This window comes from Fusarium sambucinum, chromosome II (assembly GCF_050947815.1).
Source record: "Fusarium sambucinum isolate potato_lamoka chromosome II, whole genome shotgun sequence".
Lineage (NCBI taxonomy): Eukaryota > Fungi > Ascomycota > Sordariomycetes > Hypocreales > Nectriaceae > Fusarium > Fusarium sambucinum.
This window is the reverse complement of record NC_139293.1, coordinates 8894236-8911758: the sequence shown is the minus strand read 5'-3', so window position 1 is coordinate 8911758 and position 17523 is coordinate 8894236. Positions and strand designations below refer to the sequence as shown.

The 17523-nt window shown below is 42.0% G+C and overlaps 5 protein-coding genes across 5 annotated transcripts; 2 read left to right on the top strand and 3 right to left on the bottom strand.

The window, feature by feature from the left end:
* Positions 1–4106: 4106 nt before the first annotated feature.
* Positions 4107–5911, bottom strand: FSST1_009867 (glucosidase II beta subunit-like protein-domain-containing protein; the record flags this gene model as incomplete). The annotated part of the gene is made up of 3 exons (XM_083226879.1): positions 4107–4771; positions 4819–5769; positions 5818–5911. The coding sequence occupies 3 exons, from the start codon at positions 5909–5911 to the stop codon at positions 4107–4109; spliced, it is 1710 nt and encodes a 569-aa protein (XP_083085828.1).
* Positions 5912–6230: 319 nt separating this feature from the next.
* Positions 6231–7331, top strand: FSST1_009866 (uncharacterized protein; the record flags this gene model as incomplete). Its single annotated transcript, XM_083226878.1, has 1 exon — positions 6231–7331. One exon carries the CDS (start codon positions 6231–6233, stop codon positions 7329–7331), a length of 1101 nt encoding a protein of 366 aa, XP_083085827.1.
* Positions 7332–7574: 243 nt separating this feature from the next.
* On the bottom strand, positions 7575–10120 carry FSST1_009865 (uncharacterized protein; the record flags this gene model as incomplete). Its single annotated transcript, XM_083226877.1, has 2 exons — positions 7575–9689; positions 9740–10120. The coding sequence occupies 2 exons, from the start codon at positions 10118–10120 to the stop codon at positions 7575–7577; spliced, it is 2496 nt and encodes an 831-aa protein (XP_083085826.1).
* A 1623-nt stretch (positions 10121–11743) lies between these two features.
* Positions 11744–13969, bottom strand: FSST1_009864 (uncharacterized protein; the record flags this gene model as incomplete). Its single annotated transcript, XM_083226876.1, has 1 exon — positions 11744–13969. One exon carries the CDS (start codon positions 13967–13969, stop codon positions 11744–11746), a length of 2226 nt encoding a protein of 741 aa, XP_083085825.1.
* Positions 13970–16117: 2148 nt separating this feature from the next.
* On the top strand, positions 16118–17438 carry FSST1_009863 (uncharacterized protein; the record flags this gene model as incomplete). Its single annotated transcript, XM_083226875.1, has 2 exons — positions 16118–16431; positions 16502–17438. 2 exons carry the CDS (start codon positions 16118–16120, stop codon positions 17436–17438), a joined length of 1251 nt encoding a protein of 416 aa, XP_083085824.1.
* Positions 17439–17523: the final 85 nt, after the last annotated feature.

Genomic DNA, 17523 nt, shown 5'->3' with positions numbered 1-17523 from the left:
CTTTAAATTACTATAATATAATATAGTTAATATATTTATTAATATAAAATTACTAAATAATATCTTTATAAGGCTTTTTTTTAGCTTTAAAAATAATAAATAAAGAGATTAAATCTTATTTTTATATAAAGTATTATATAGACTTAGAATTATATTTTTATTTATAGTAAATAGAGCTTAAAAAGATATTTAAAACCTTAGAATATAAATCTTTTCTTATAGAATTATATTATTATTAAAAGGATAATATTTCTATCTTTTTTTATATTAATAATATTATTATTATAGTTAATAGAAAGGATAAAAAAGCTATAATATAAATTATTTAATTACTTAAATAAAGATATAAGTTAATTAAGGAAAGTAAATTATAAAAATTCCTAGGAATAAAGATTATTTAAGATTAAAGCTTAAAAAGTATCTAGGTTATATAAATAATATATCTAGAGAAGATATATAAACTTTATATTATAAAAATATTAAATACCTCTTTAATAATTAAAGATAAGCTTTTTTTAAATAAGGTAATTATAATATAATAAAGTATAAATTAATATAAAAAAGTAATTAATTTAATATTATATATAAATATAATTAGCTAATTAAATATCTTCTTTATAATATTAAAATTAATAAGGTTTATAAATAACCTTAGTAAAATATATATTAAAGCAGTAAATTAAGTCTTTAATTACTTATATATAACTTATTATTATAAACTATACTTTAAAAATAAAAATAACTTTCTAGTTTATAGTAATACCTTATTTATAAATAATTTAATTAATTATAAAAGCTTATAAGGATTTATAATAAAGCTATTTAAAAGCTTAATTAAATAGTAAATAGATAAATAAAATATAATAATAATATTAATAATTAAAGTAAAACTGCTAGTAATTTTATAAGTAGTAAAGGAAGATCTTTTTTAATAAAGATTTCTTTAAAGTCTTTAAATTAAATTATAAAATATTAATTTATAACTTATTTATAATAATAAATAGATAATTAATATATTAAAGAATTTAATTTAAAAGTTAAAGATTAAATTAAAGTATATAAATATATATAATTATTAGCTTAAAAAGAGAATTTAATATAATAAAATCTCTATAAGCTATAGGGAAAGTATAAAGCTAATTGCTAATAGTTTAATTTCCCCTCAGTTTAAAATACAGTTTAAAATTTTAGCATCTTAGTGCAAGTTTAGCAATAGAATTTTAAGGCAGTATATTATATAACTGTATTAATTCCTACGGAGCTTTTGCCTCCGGGTTAGCCTGTATTTTAACTTTCTTTATCCCCCGTTAACCCTATTAACCCTGCATATAGCTTCCGTTACTTATGAGTCCTGCGGATTGGTTAGCTGTATAACGCGGCTAGTAGTGGATAGACCAGGGATTAACTGACTACCTTGGTATTTAGATAAGTTTAGAGGTGCTCAGTGGGTTATAGGAGGAAGAAGCTACTATATATATAGAAGCTTCTTTTATTGCCCTCTTATTATAGAGTTTAAGTTATATTAATTATAGTCTTATTAAGAAAGTTAATTATTAAGAGATATTTAGGTTTAATATATTAGGTTTTTAATTTATATAGATTCTTTAATTTTAAATTTATAAGAAAAACCTTAAGAAGACTTAGGCTCTATAGAGTATAAAGTAAAAAATAAAATAAAAATAGTTTAATAAAAGCTCTATAAGGTTATAATCTTAGAGAAAATTATAAGTAATTTAGCCTAATAAATATTAAATAATATATTTTAAAAAGATAAAAAGAGAATTTAAAAGAAAAATTATTATTAGAAATCTTTAAAGAACTTTAAATTTAATAAAATAAGCTTTATTTATATATTTATAAGCTTAAAATTATAAAAATTAATATTAAAATATATATAAGTTTATAATATTACTTTATTTTCTATTAAATTACTTTAAAAGATAAAAATAAACTATTTAAAGTTAAAATCTATTATTATTAATTAAAAATTTACTTTTATATTATAAAACTTAAAAATTAAGCTTATTTAAGTTAAATAATAATTAGAAAAAGCTAAAGGAAAATCCCTATTTATAATACCTTTAAGGATAACCTTTATAGTAATATAATACTTAGTTAACTCTTATAAAATTCTAAATTAATTAATATAATTTAAAAGTATAAACTAAAGCTTAAAAATAATTTATTAACTTTATATTTTTAAAGTAATCTCTAGAATAAGCTATATAATAGTTAAGAAAGAAAAAAGCTATAAAATAGACTAAGAATAAGGCTAATAAGCTTAAAATTAATAAAAAAAAAGTATAAAATTAATTAAATAAGCTTTTATATTAATTAATAGAATCCTTTAGTTTTATATTTCTTATAATAACCTTTATTAAATTACTTTTAATAAACTCTATTATTAATATAAAATATTATATAATAAAGATAATATAAATAAGGTATTAATTAATATTTAATTTTCCTAAGATTTAAAAGTTAAAAATAAGCTTTAAAATAGTAAAATAAAGATTAAACTTATAATTTATTTTACTTTTCTTTAATCTTAAATACTTTTTTTTATTTTTTATTTTATACTCTATAGAGCCTAAGTCTTCTTAAGGTTTTTCTTATAAATTTAAAACTAAAGGATTTATATAGATTAAGAACCTAATATATTAAACCTAAATATCTCTTAATAATTAACTTTCTTAAATACCTTTTTTATATAATCTTTATAAATCTTTTTTAACTTTCTAGCTTTACTTTTTTATAAGGCCTTTTACTTTCTATTACTAGAATAAAAAAAAGGCTATTTAATAATCTCTTCCTTATCTTTAAATTAGAATTAGTAATATAAAATATAGTTTTAAAGCTTATACTTAAAGGAAATAAATAAAGTTAATAATATATTTAACTTATAATCTAGAGAAATTTAATTAATATTATTACTATAATAAAGGCTATTTAATATTAGTAAATAAGCCTTAAAATATAATTTCTAAGTATAATTTAATTTATAATATTATAAAACTTAAAAAATAAGAAAAAGCTAGAAAATTATATTATATTAAAGAAAACTAATTAATAAATAAAGTAATAATATAGCTAAAAGAAGCTAAAATAGCTAAAATTAATCTCTAAGATAAGAAATTATATATTAACTATAAGAATAATAATAAAAAAAGAAAAAAGAAGAAATTAAAATATAAATTAAAAGGCCTTTTATACTTATTAAAAAAAAAAAGTATACTTTATAATAATTATAATTTATAGTTAAAATTACTAGGTAAATATATTCTTAAAATATATTAATAGTTAATTTATTTTAAAAAGAAGAAATTAAAAGATATTAAAATATATAAAAATTAAAGCTATTTATAAATTAATTTTAATAATTAAATTAATCTAAAGGAATATATTAAAATATAGCTACCTTATAATAAGTAAATATAAAGCCTATTTTAATAAAAGGAATAGCTTTCTATTAATAATAAAGTTATATAAAATTAAATAGACTTAATTAAAGTTAATATATTTTACTTACTTAAAAAGAAGGGAAATTATATAGCTATATATTAATTTAAATATAATAGAGTTAATATATATATTAATTTTTTATATAATAGTTTAATAATACCTATTGCAATAATAAGGCTATAAGTATTAACTATTAAGCTTTTCCTTGAAAAGCTACTTATACAGGGATTAAACGCAGAACCTTTGCATAAAGAAGATCTGAGATATAATTAAATAACTATAAGAACAGCGAGAGAAAGTGCCGCTAAGCTAATAGACCTAAAAGTCAACCAGTTCAATCACATCTAATTAAACTGCCTTCTCATATTACTACAGGAGCCTAGGCCCCTCTGGGCACAGTAGGTCTTCTGGGCCTCTTGCCTCTATATCCTTACAATACGACTGTGGATCCCCTTTCTACTGCACTGCAAATTTAACCCCTCCCGACCGGTTCCTCGCCTCTCTTGCAGACTGAGTAGACCAGGTTCACTAACCCCACTCAATCAAGATGTGCACACATAGACACTTTCTCTGTAGACATAGACAGATCTCTATTCTTTCTAATCAACAAACAAACATCTCGCTATCTATCACCTTTTCCTCACCTATAGCTCATCTCTAAATCGAGGCTTCTTAGGCTGCGTCCCAACATCCCACTTCGAAAAGTCACACGCAGCAGGCGTACCAACCTCCATCCTATAAACACATTTCTCACTCTCACTCACCCTCCAAAGCGCTTCCGTCTCAGCACAACCAAGCCAAACATCAGTTCTTCTTTGAGGTCCATTCCAGCACTGTTGACCATCCTCATACCGAAGAACAATCCTCTCACCCTTTCCGAGACTTTTACCATCGATTCGTTCTTCCTCGTCGGCCATCTCGCGATCGATGCGCTTGAAGTTACCCATGTTGCTTGACCCGTGTCCCTTTTTGGAATTTTGCTTGGTTCGGTCTAGCCAGCATTGTTCGTAGGTGTATTCGCCTGCTTCGAGAGAAACACACTTTCCTTTGAGGGCGCGGAAGATGTCGTCTGGGCCGTAGTCTGTGTTGAGGTCGGTTTGTTCAATTGAGAGGGAGGTTTGTTTGTCGGTTAGGTCGCGGTTGGCGGCTTCGAGGGCTTCGCGGGCGGCGCGGGCGAGGGTGGATTCTTTGCCGGGGGTGGTATTGTCGGCGAGCATGCCGTTGGTGATGGCCCAAACACGAATGGAGTCGAGAGTACCGTGGATCAAAGAGCGGACGGGGGCAGGAAGGTAAGCCTCAAAGTTGTAGACTGGAGATGTTAGCAAAGCGGTGTGCATGATGTGGCGATTGACTTACGGATATCAGTATCACTTCCCTCACCCTCCTCAAACTCACTCCAATTAATCCCATTACTCTCACTATCCTCCTTGAGAACACTCAAGATATCCTCATCAGGAACGACCTCATCAACAGCCGCCGCCTGACGAGCAGAGTAATCCTCGTACGACCGAATAGCCGCCTTGACACCCTCATCGTTGAAGTTGGGGTTATACTCTGTCTTGAACTTTGTGAGAAGCTCCTCGAGCTCACCGACTCGCTCCTTGAGAACATCACGTTGGTTGACGACATTGTCGAGAGCATCGCGAAGCTCATTGATGCGTGTCTTGGCCAATCCGGTGAGAACACCAAGCTTTCCACCGCCGTTTTCGCCACCTCCGCGAACAATCTTGCCCTTATCTTGTTGTTCGGCTTCTCGGTGCTTCTGTGCAAGATCCTCCTTCTTTGCTTCGAGGGTGGCAATCTCCTTGTTGAGGTCGGCAACCTTGTTCTCGACCTTTTGTCGAAGATCCTTTGCCTCGTTGACCATAACAGATCTCTTCTTGGCAGCATTTTGCATAGCCTTTTTCTTCTCGTCTTCTAGTCTTCTGTACTCCTTGCCGATCTCTGCACACTTGTTCTCACACTTGACACCACCGACACCAGCGTACTCCTCTGAACCATCGCAACAGAGCTCGTAGTCGCACACGCCATCGTTGACGTAGAGAAAAGGCACATACATGCCAATATGGCCCTTGTTGGCACACCAAAATCCAGGAAGAGCATTAGTCGTGTTGGTATTGCCAGAGGAGGATCCGTCGAGAGGTTGTTCGGGGGAAAGAGGATCGATGTTGGCACAGGCAGCGGTACCAGGTTCGTCAGAGCCGTCGGGGCAGTCGCACGTGTTATCGTTGATTCGATCGAGACTGAGCTTGATAGCAGCATTGGCGATACAAGAAAACTCCTCTTTGCCTTCGTAGTGAGAAACGACTAGATCTGTTAGCTTTTGGGGATAGCTTCAGAAACAAAAGAGCGTACATTCAGGGCCGACACCTCTGGGCACGCCGCCAGCAGCTGCCAGTGTAAAGGCGTATATAGCGCTAAGAAGCGCTACAGATTTCGGATGTTGCATTTTTGTCGTTCGATTGGTTTGTGTTTGTGGGAGTGTAGAAAGAGAGAGAGTCGGTATGATGAAAGGTAAATGGCCAGGTCAGCTACTTTCGATGAACCGGGGTGAGAGGTCTCCACTGAAATAACTCCTTGAGCTTCTGACGCTTCTGGGGAGAGGCCCCTGGACGGTAAATTCTCGGTAAGACTACAAGGGAACGGAATTTGATCCGCGGGGTGAGGGCACTAGAGGTGGGGGATGAGAAAAAAAGATAAGAAAATGCCCCTCCACGCATCATCTTCACTTACTCACTCACTTACTGTCTACCAATACGAATATCATCATGGCCGCTACTCCAACAGAAGAAGAGGCCCGACAAGCCCTCGAAACTCTCATCACAACTGCATCAACTCTGATCCAACAACTCCAATCAATTCTAACTTCCATCCAACGAAACCCAACAACCCCCTCAACCACCACCGCCGAAACAACCGACATCGACGCTCTCTCTCTAGCCCGCGACTGCTCCTCCCTCATCCGCGCCCACGGCACAAAGATCTCCTTGCTCATCATCAACGAACCATTCACACCCAGCGCTCTCATCACTGTCGTCCGCGAACTCGTCAAAGGTCCCATTCCAGGCCTCGCTTCCGCCGTCCAAGCCTGCGAGACGAAACTCTACACCTCTGTTGTCCGAAAAGAACTAGCATACCGTGCTCAAAAGGTTCTAACAGAGTTATTAAACCTTTTGAACCGTGTTCCAAAGGATGGAAAGATTCTTTCTGGTGTGGGGAGAGATAGTGGTTCGGGAAGTCTTGCGCTGACGGGTATGTTGTGGTCTGCGTGCGATGAAGTCGTTGCGTTGGCAAACATGGGCGTTGGAGGTTTCTTTGTTAAGAAAGCTGAGGAGTGGAGAGATACACTCAAGGATGTCATGGAGGAATTGAAGGAGTGGGGAGAAGAAGAGGATGATGAGGATGAAGATGAAGTGGATGATCTCGCGGAAAAGATGAACGACGCCTCTCTTTCCAACCAAGAAATCCTTGACGAAATGATGAACTCTTCATCTACAATTCCTCGCTCCGATCCCGATAAAATCCGCCCTCGTCTTGATTCAACACTCAAGCGTTTACGAATGGTTGTTCTTCTATACCAAGCCCTTTCAAAGCGCCGTTTCAAGAAACTGCCCAAGGATACTACAAAGGGAGATATGCCAGCTAAGCTCGACAGCACTGCGAACGTGTTGGCGGGATTGCCGGACAAGTTTGGTGATTTGGCAGAAGCGTTTTACGAATTGGATGGCGAGGAGATTGATAAGCTTATGGAGGAGTGCTTTGAGAGTGCCGTTGGTGTGAGTGAGGTTCTCAAGGTTGGTTGGGAGGGGGAGAGTGATGAGTTTAGTGAGTGGATGGAAAAGTTCAAGGTTGAAGTCAAGAAGGCTTAGAGACGATACGAAAAGATCAATTGAAGTACAATTACAAGGCACGACAATCACTCAGATAGAAACGAAATGTTTAAATAATTCCCATCATGGCATATGTATGCCCGCTATTTGTAACCATTACTACATACAGCGCTGCCTTATAAAAAGTACAAACTGCTCAATCTTCATACGTGCTTCCGTCTCGCTCCATGTCCTAAACATCTGTACAAATAGACTCCCCCTCTCCCATGTTACAGCTCTCAACTAAACATCCTTCTGCTCTGTGGCAGGTTGGTGTGTGCGTATCGGCAGCTGTGAGTGTCCGAGTTGCTTATCCTCGTGTTCTGCCTCATCTGCTGGGGCTGGAGTTTCTGGTGTGATCATGACTGCTGGTGTGGCTAGACCACTGCTGGGAATAACTTCGATCTGAGCATGTGATACACCCTCAACGTGTTCTGCCTCTGCATCTTCCTTATCATCCTCTTTCACTTGTGATAATGGTCGGGAATATCCTGTTCCGTCGGGGGACTCTCCTTCGTCATGGCGCAATGAACCGCTGTCGAGATCAGCACCAACCATCTGGGCCAAGCTGCTAAAGTTGAACATGGGTTCCGAGCCTGCGCTTCCACCATCGCGTTCTCCATCATCACTGTAGGCGAGGCTCAGTCCACTAGACCGAGGACCTTCATCATTGCCAGTGCCAAGGTAGTCAGGTCCGGTGTATGTACCAACGGGACTATCGTTGACAGAAGATCCCGCTGAAGAAGCATTGCTCATTTGTCTCAAATGTGAACCCCCTCGCGAAGGACCAGACGGTAGAGGCAGAGAACTTGACGATGAAGCTGGTCCAGCTTGCGCATCTGATGTGCTTCGATCAACCCCCTTGCCCTTTCCAGTGTTGTCGTTCGCCTTTGGCTCGGCGGGTGAGTCCGGGTTACTCGACGCTTGCGAAGCTCTCGACATGGTCGCTTCCACACGTAGATTGCTGGCGGTACTATTACCACGTCGACGCCCCAGCCCACCGAGAGACAAACTGCTAGCGCTGGCTCCGCTGGCGCTTCCGCTATAAGGATTGCCACCCTTCTTGGCCGCTTTGCGCTCCTCCTTTTCTCGTCTCTTGGTCTCTTTTCGGATGGCCTTGTCCTCCTTTCGCTTTCGTTCCTCTTCAGACGCAAGGGATAGACGGACTGCTTCCATGAACATCATATCCTCAAGTTCCTCCATACGGTTCCTTCGTCCTGTGCCATTCCGCGAAGAGCCTCTAGCTCCGGGTTCTGGTCCCTCATCTTGTGCGCCGTCCTGAGTCTGGGTCTGCCCACTGGAACCAGCATTGCTACCGTCGGTTTCGAGGTTTCGTGTGTTTCTTCGACCGAGCCTGGGTGCTCTGAGTATGGTTCTTTGCTCATTTCCACCCATGAGGAAAGCAGCTGTGTGGAGAGCGGTCGCCGCAGCCGCTCTGCGTGCTTGGTGGTTCCGTGCTGCTGCAAGCTTCGCTGCCCAATCGGGACGCACACGATCAGTCGTTATAACATTCGGCGCGTTCGCAGACAAACTATGTGCGCGTCGACGGCCGGGTATAGGAGGAGTCTGAAGAGTACTGCTTAACGAGGTCTGCGAGGACATGGCTGTGTTGTGTGAAGGGTTGCCCGAGAATACAAGGCCCCGTCGGAAAGGGGGAGGCTCGTAGGTGACACCGAATTCAGGCTGTTGACAGTAAGGACAGGCGGACGGCTCTGAAATGAGCATCTCGGGAGGATCGTCAGCGTTGAGTCCTTCGTTGGGGTCTCGAGCTTCGCCGTTGGGATGATGCTCGGGGAGATGGGGATCAGTGCGCTTGATCTGAACAAAGCATTCACTGCAGATAGGCTGGTCACAACATCTGGTGTGGTTCAAGTAAGGTGGGTATGTCAAGAAGCAGATAGGACACTCATCAGCATCCTTGTACAAGAATACCTCAAGAGGCTGGCCGTTGACAAAAGGATCGTAGGGTAGAGAAAGCTCCTTGGGACTCAAGTCGGTTGACGAAGCATTTCTTGAGCCTCCACTGAGGGCAGCTGCAAGAGCTTTGGCTCGGGGCTTGAAAGATGTCTTGCCCGGTCCTGCGCTGGCTGGCGAAGGAAGAGCCGATCCCGTATTTGAACCGCTACGATCTGATGCCGCAGAAAGCGTCCTGGGCCCCATTGGGACAGTCAGATTCTGTAGGTTGTTGTTGGATGCGGACGGGGTCTCTGCTGGTGGTTGAGGGATAAGCTCTGGGTCGGGCGGCGCATCGGCGGGAGGAATAGGAAGACCACGAGCAGCAGCAACAAGTTGATGCTCAGCCCAACTTGAGGACCAATCGTTCAAGCCTCGCCAGAAAGGTGCAAGCTTTCTTTCGATCTGTACCATGTCAGCTTATTGAGACAAAGGATAGGAGCAGAAAAGCGTACCTGTAGCTGTCTTACGACAGGCTTACTAAAGTCCTCAGTACCAGTATAGGTACCCAACGTTACCAGATAGCCTCCATCGACATGCTCTTCGCGTATGCTCCTTTCCCGTTCTTTTGCTCGGGCCACACGCTCTCTTTCTAACCTCCTCGCCTCGCGCTCCTGCTTAGTTTCGCGACGTTCAAAGGGGGCATCGGGTTGCTCGCGGTTGCGGGAAGAGCTTGGGCCGAGGCCAAAGATGTTGATTTCGGCTCTGCTGATACGGCGACTTGATCTGTTATCTGGGCGTTGTAGATGATCGCGAATAGAAGGATCGAGGGGCTGGGAATAACGTCGAGAGGCGTCGCCTTCGGGGCGAGACTCTTTTGTGTTTGAGTTACCCATGTTGAGTTGTGAAGGACGATACCAGGTGGTATGGCGCGATCGCGCACTTGGGTTGGTCTTATCTGGCGTCTAGCCTAGACCGAGGGTTGTCGACGTAATCGATGGAGATGCCGGGATACGATGTAAAGAAAAAGAAGATGCAGTTGAAACAGATTGATAAATTGCGTGCATGCGTTGTGTTGTGTTGGTCGTAAGTTGCGCGATATCGAGGCAACTCAATATTGAGCTTGTTGATATGGACTCAAAACGGTTACCGGATGTCCCGCGATAGCTTAGAGTGGGAATGGAAACGGGGGAGGGGCGTCAGACGACTGGGGTCAGTCCAGGTCAGTCAAGGACTCTTGACCACAGAGGGCATCTCGCGGGAACCTATCAGGTATAATCTGTAGAGCTGCGCTGGTGCTGATGAGATGCGTTGGCCCTGAGGATGATGACAGTTGAGCGATAACGGATGTTTTGTTGATGATGATTGGGGAAAAAAGAAGCAAATAGTAACCGTAACAATGCAGTGGAGGTTGGGGGAGAAGAAGAGGTCGGGTGGGTAAGCACCTGCCTCATGCGCTGTAACAAACCCCCCAAGAACAGAAGGTCCAGGGCTGTAGCGCCTCGGGTAACATAAAGTTGGCCTAAGCTTTAGTGACTAAAAATAAGCCCCCAAGATATCACTCTATAGTGGTACTGACTGACTTGTTAATTTCGTCTCTTCCAAGATTCAAAAAGAGTCTGGACCTGACTTGAACTCGGATACTGGAGCCCGTGAGCCAGGCGGGCGGGTAAATGCTTAGGTACCCTCCTAACGCTGAATCCGATCCAATAGCGGGGTAGCGTGAAGCTATTTCCTTGCTGACAGCGGAAAATTAATAACAAGACAAGGAGTCAAAGCCGAAGGAATGGATTCATGCTACTATTTACAGAAGAGAAGAAAAAAGAGGCATTAATTTCTTTTGCATATGATGAGGTGTCCACGTCAAAGGAAGTCATCTCAATGGTCCTGGGCCTGTACAAGCGTCGTAAGCTATGGAGTTAAAGTAAGCTACTAAACTTTCTGGCGTGGAACTTTTTTTCTGGTATGATATCGTGGTCATATTCATCCATGCTAACGTTAGCAGGGAAGTAAACCAATTTCCAGCTACACGAGGCTTATCTACAAGCATCATTTTAGCCAATTTCCTGTCACGATAAGAGCAATACTCTTCTTTTTCTCGAGTATTTCTTTGACTGATCTACAGAGTCAACGATCTGCAAAGTCAACCCTGACTCGCAATTCCCAATCAACGTCATGAGCCGTCATTGGAACATAAAAGACATGGGTCTACTAGGATCCTTGAACCTAGACAGATCAGGAAAAAACAAGGTGCGATCAATCTTCCTTGTTTCATCTTCACCTTGGCTCTTGGTTTCTCACCGAAATTTTGGAGATTGATGAACAAATGTGAGGGTGAAATAGATGGTGTTGACGTTGCTTTGCATGAGAAACAAAGATCTGAGCAGTTTTGCTTCTACAACTTGATGGCTGAATTAATTCATGGGTGATGTTGTCAAGTACTAGCATGATAGATCGTGACTTGCTCTAATTGTGATTTCTATCTCTATACTCTTCATATCATCATTCATTATAACCTTCTACCTCGTCGGCGCCCAAGCCTGCAACCAATCCCTCATCCTATCCAAACTCCCCTTCTCAGTCTCCGCAGCAGCAATACACCACTCAACATCCCAAACTCCCTCACTAGCCATCATCTCGGCCAACTTTCTCCCCCTCTGACTCCCCTCATCCGTACAAAAGTACAACACCTTGCTCATATCCATAACATCACCCAGCAGCGGCTTCACCAACGGCAACACCTCCCTCGCACTCGAAGGTTTAGGTTCAAGACCTGCATTGACGCGCCCTGTTTTACACCACTCATTCGCGCAGTGCGTCTTTCCACAACCAGTCATGAGTTGACCCAAGTAACGTCTTTCGATACGGCGTTTGAGGGCTTTGCCTTCGGGGTCGTGCATACTGACATACAATGGTCCGAAACAAATTGAACATAGACCAATGTTGTTGGAGGCTTGGTCTTCGGTTGGGGATTGGCGGACTTGGCCTCTTGATCCGACGCCAAACATTGTTCTTCCGCAGTTTGCGTTGCGACATATTGGTGGTGTGAGACGGGATACTTTGTCGAGTTCGTGGTGTTTGAGATGTGTCTCCATGTCTTTTAGACGGACGATTTTATCGCATAGGTGACATTCTGTTGTGCGTGTGCCGTCTGCTAATTCGTGAGCTGTTAAGCCAGACATGAGGACTTCTGGACTGGGGTTGAATGGGTCTCCTTCTTGAGGGACTTCGAGATGGCAGAAACGACAGAGGATTATTTTGCCGGGACACACGCTTGTGGAGTGTCTCGCTAAGTCAGGTAAGGAGTTTGTCGTAAATTCGCAATTGAGGCATTGCCGTTCTGTGTGAAAGACGTAGTCGTGCTTCTCCTTGCTTGTTGTCGAGTTACCAAATGCATCGTCTTTTTCGCAATGCCAATGTGCCTCCCATTCTGGGGAACCCTTCTTGAAGACGCTTTTGCAGCCGGGACAGACAATGTTATTTCTTCGACAGAAGTTCTCGTGGAGCATCATTGTTCGTTTGGGTATAAATTGAAGACAGTTGCCACACTGCTCTTCATCAGGTGAGTGCTCTTGGCCGTTGGTTCCGTTGGACACCCCGTTCGGCTCTTCGTCCGGTAGATACACTTTCGCTCGTAACGTGTATTGTAACGTCTTTTCCGACCCGTCCATAGCATCTGGATGTTTATATGCATGTACTGATATCGCAATACTTTCCGCGCCCTCGAATTCGACATTGGTTGGACTTATCACGATCCTCTTGACGCCGTTAACTGCAGGTGAGAAGTCACCAAAGACATGAACATCCTCCCGAGGCAGAGCTCTTTGTCGAGAACTCTTTGGTGAAACAAACAAATCGAGCGCATAGTCGTCTTCGTCGGTATTCAATTCGATGGCCAGGGGTTGTGATTTGTTCCATGAAGGAAGCGAGTACTGGACGTATCCACCTTCAAGAACTTGCCCATCAACAGCCTTCCAGACATCAATCTCGCCGCCCGTCGAACTGCCTGTAGATCCTTTCTGATCGGATATAATTCGTCGCAGTGTTTCTCGCGCCTGCTCCTCATCCAAAGCTTCGATATCGACTTCGAGGTCTGTATCCACCACGCAAATGCCGTCTCCTTCAGGCGCAACTTTATCCACGAGAAGCTTGAACTCCTGCCCGTGAGCGCCCTTGACCGCTATCATTGAACCTTTGCTGAGCGTTGTAAAGTTTTCTCGTAGTTGTCGTTCAAGTATCGCTTTCCAGTCGTCGGGATTGTAGCCTGCTTCCAAAGGTCTAAATCGCACGTATGTACCCTTAGGTAATTGTCGCGCCTCAACCTTGATTTGAACGCCGTCGAGTTCGATCTGGTCCTGCTCCAAGTCTATTACTTCCTTTGAGGACGTGTATTCATCTTCTTGTATACCCAAAGCTTCTGTCAACCATGGACTTAAGCCCATTGTGCCCTCGGTCGCGGAAAACTCCCTGATACCCGCAAACACAGCATTTTTATTCTTGGGGTTCACGAGTCGGAATATTAGCGGGTTCGGTAGTTGTTGTGCGCTATCGGCGTCGGTTGATGTGTAGGACCATGGGTCTGATCGCGTGGTAGTCGAAGGTAGAGATCGTGCGGCGGCGAGGAGTTGTTCGAGAGCTGATTGAGGGAGGAGGATCTTGTCGCCTCGGAGATTCTTTGTCGCGATTATAGAGGGGTTCACGACTGGTAATGCGCTTGACCAGCGCAAGGGTGTTGGTTCTTCCATGATGGGAGTTGTGAAGTTTGGTAAGGGTGAAATAGACGATGCGAATTGATCAGTGGTGATTGATTTGGTGGGGTTGGCTAGACGCAATTACGTAGTGGGTTAAGTCATGGAAGGGTAGCAAATGAGAATACGTCAGATTAAAAGTATGATTGAGATATTCTACAGTACCTATAGAAGAAACATATTAAGAATGTGAACAAGCAAATAAACAGACAGTAACAGGCTCAAACGGCAATGCTCAGTCAGCCAATTTGTGACGTTCTTCTAGCATCGTCTGGAAAGACGCATCAGAATTGAGCTGCCTGTTTGCTTTACTAAGCTGTTATCGATAACGGACAATGGATCCTCCGATACACGCTTACCCCAGATTTTGAGGAACGGGAAGATGAGAACGCAAACTATTTGACCAGAGACAAGCTGTTATCATGCAAGCACATTATTAATGACTTTCTTATCTCTTGTTTCAAGCACCGAGTGTCAATCTAAGCATTGGCCTCGAGCACAGACTATATTTGAGCTTGAAAACATGGTTAAAATTAGACTACAAACTAGAAGTGAGACACGGCACTTAAAACATGGCATGTTCCCAGACCCCATCCAGGGTAGGAGATAGCATCGCCAGCTATACATGCCACCTATCTAACTGTCTACCTGTATCGAAATGAATAGTGGCAGTCTAGAATAATAGACTATCTACTCGTAATCTTATAAGTTCAGTATTATACGGATACGCAAAGATCCATGCTCGCAACTCACAGTCTTGGCATTTTGATCTCATGTCGATCGCAACATAGAAACGATACAAGTTGATTGATCCTCATGGGCTTTGCACACCGCTATTGTTGCATATATGTCACCTCTGTATCTCATTGCGTGGAGAGCATAAACAGGAGTGAAACACGCATTGTATTGTTTTCTTTTTCTGCATATTACCCCCACAAAGAGGGTTGCATACATACATAGTCAAGAGCTGAAGCGGCATTCCATCCCCGGAAACACAGACAGAAACAAGGTCTAAAAATACGCCACCAAAATAGAATGACGGTGATGATGGCGGATTGGCAGGACAAGTTTCAGAGCTCATCATTGATAATTACAAAAAACAAAAAATAAAGTGAAGCTATAGGTAAGGCTTACTTGGCGCGGTCTCTCGGACCCCGAGCTTGTTGAGCTGTTGTAATTGATCTACATGTTGATCAGGACAGCTTTATAATTCAGGGTGTATGTGCGCTCTACGGCACAGCACATCCTATGCAGCTGTAACAATGCATCTCATTTAGCCGTAGAATATCTCTCTTCTCAATTACCTCCGCTGGCTACTAACTCAGGTAGGAGAAAGGGGGAGACAAGAGTGCTGTATTCTTGGCGCATTTGATCAACAAAACACCGACCACCCTTGTCAGGACCCTACATGACAGAGCTCCTCACCTCGCACCACCAATACAACCCCCTGGTCATAATCTTAGCTCCCGTGGTATTGAATGGTGCGCCTCTGCGATAAGATCCTAAATCTTGGTGATGCCATATTGTCAAAGAGATACTCTCAACAGTCCAGTCTCCAATCCCAATCCCCCACCCCATTTTCACGGGCCGATTTCCTATAGCCTATGTTATTTCCCCCCTCCAAATAGTACGACACAAAAGACCAGATATTATTTTACGGCTTTCCGGTTCAGCCGGTAATTTACTCTGTTGAGAAGCATGTTACCCCCACTCTGCATCTGCCCATCTGATCTCGGGGCGATTGAACATCATATCCTCATCAAGCTTCTTGTGTAATAAATAGTATCAAGAGGTTTGAAGCTTGATACAACGTGCTGTAGATCATTGGACAAATCGATACGCACACCCCTTTTTGAGATTAGATGTGACTTGTCTTTCTTAGCTGTTGCACTTGAAGTTTGTTAACCTCGCCAATCCAATCTCATCTCAGACCATCTTGGCTGTGTGTCTCCCCCATGCCATTCCCATCCCACCCAAACAGATCAATTGTCCCCCGGATGAAGCTCCTTTCCTTTTTAGTTACTGGCATGTCTTGTCGTCCTATATAGATATCCTCAATCCAACCTCCCAAAATGTTGTTCCCTTCTCATCTTGATTCTTCCTTTGATACAGTACCATTACTTTATATACTCATGCCAGCCTGACATGAGCCAAGTTATCGTCGACCACCACACGCGCGCAGAGATCATCCAGATCCAAGGTCCGACTCTTTTTGACACACTTTACAATTCTTTGATCCTTAGACATACACTTCCTTACCTTCCTGTGTCTGGTCTTCTTAACCTCGCTGCTACTTGTCGTGATATTCGGTACTTGCTTCACGAGACGCCAGGTGTCTTTCGACATTTGGACCTTACGAGAGTCAAGACTGCGCATTGTCAAGATACACCAGACAAATCGGAGAGGGATCTTGCGGTTTGGCATAATGTCAATCTTTCGGATTACTTGACTGAAGATGAGTGAGTCCATACCCACATCAATCCTGGTCCTGCGACCACTTTAGCCGGTACAGCAGCTTACATGTCACAGCTTCTACGCAGGTCCCTTGAGGGGCATCTTCTCTACTTTACGACAACGCGACATTCTCGTCCATGTCCAATCCCTAATCCTCGACGGTCTATCCGTCACGGCCGAGCTATGCCACGACATCATCAATGACCCCAACTACAGCGTACGCATGCTTTCCATTAGAGGTGCCCAGAACCTGAATCATGGAAAGCTGCGCGCTGCACTAGCATACGCCTGTCGCAGCTCGCGCCCAGAAAACACCCCGCGTCTTAAAGCTCTGTACGTCTTTGGCGACCACAAAGATGAACAGACCGACGCAGACGCATGGTGGTCTCGAAAAGGCCGCGTGCTCGAATCTACAAATGACATGGATGATTGGGCTCAGTGCATGCTGGCCTGTCAAGGCATTATTTCCTTTGACGCAGTCCTCTGTCAAGGTCCACGACACGCAAACTCACCAGCATTTGGTAAAACATTTGTACGATCACCATGCAACCCAGCTGTAGCTACATTTGCGATCAGCGGTTGCGCAGGCTGTGGTGAAGCTCCAGAGGGTGTAATGACAGCTCAGACGCGCTACACTTGTCTCCCGCTACTAAGTCCCCCGCCGATCCTGGCGTCATCCGTGCAGGCGGCCACGACGCCACGACCAGGCCATGAGGAATTTGTACCACGCTGTGCGGGATGTTTGAGTGATCGATTTTGTGTTACGTGTAACAAATGGTGGTGCGAAGCGTGTTACCAACCTTTTGGAGGTGGTGGTTGCGCTCCAGCAGCTAAAAGGCATGTTTCGAGAAGTTGTTGGGAATGTGGTATGAATTGTGATGAGTGCATTGAGAAGACACAAAAGGTGTGCAAGAAGTGCTGTGGTGGGTATTGTCTTGTTCACAATGAAGGATCTTCGAGTTCTTTTTGTGATTGGTGTTTTTCTTCTGGTCGTGGTCTGCGACGTGTGTGAATCGCAACACCACCACCACACACCGGATGCTCATCTGACTGAAAGGTCTTCACATGTTTTGCGAGGCGTTACTATGAGCTATTGT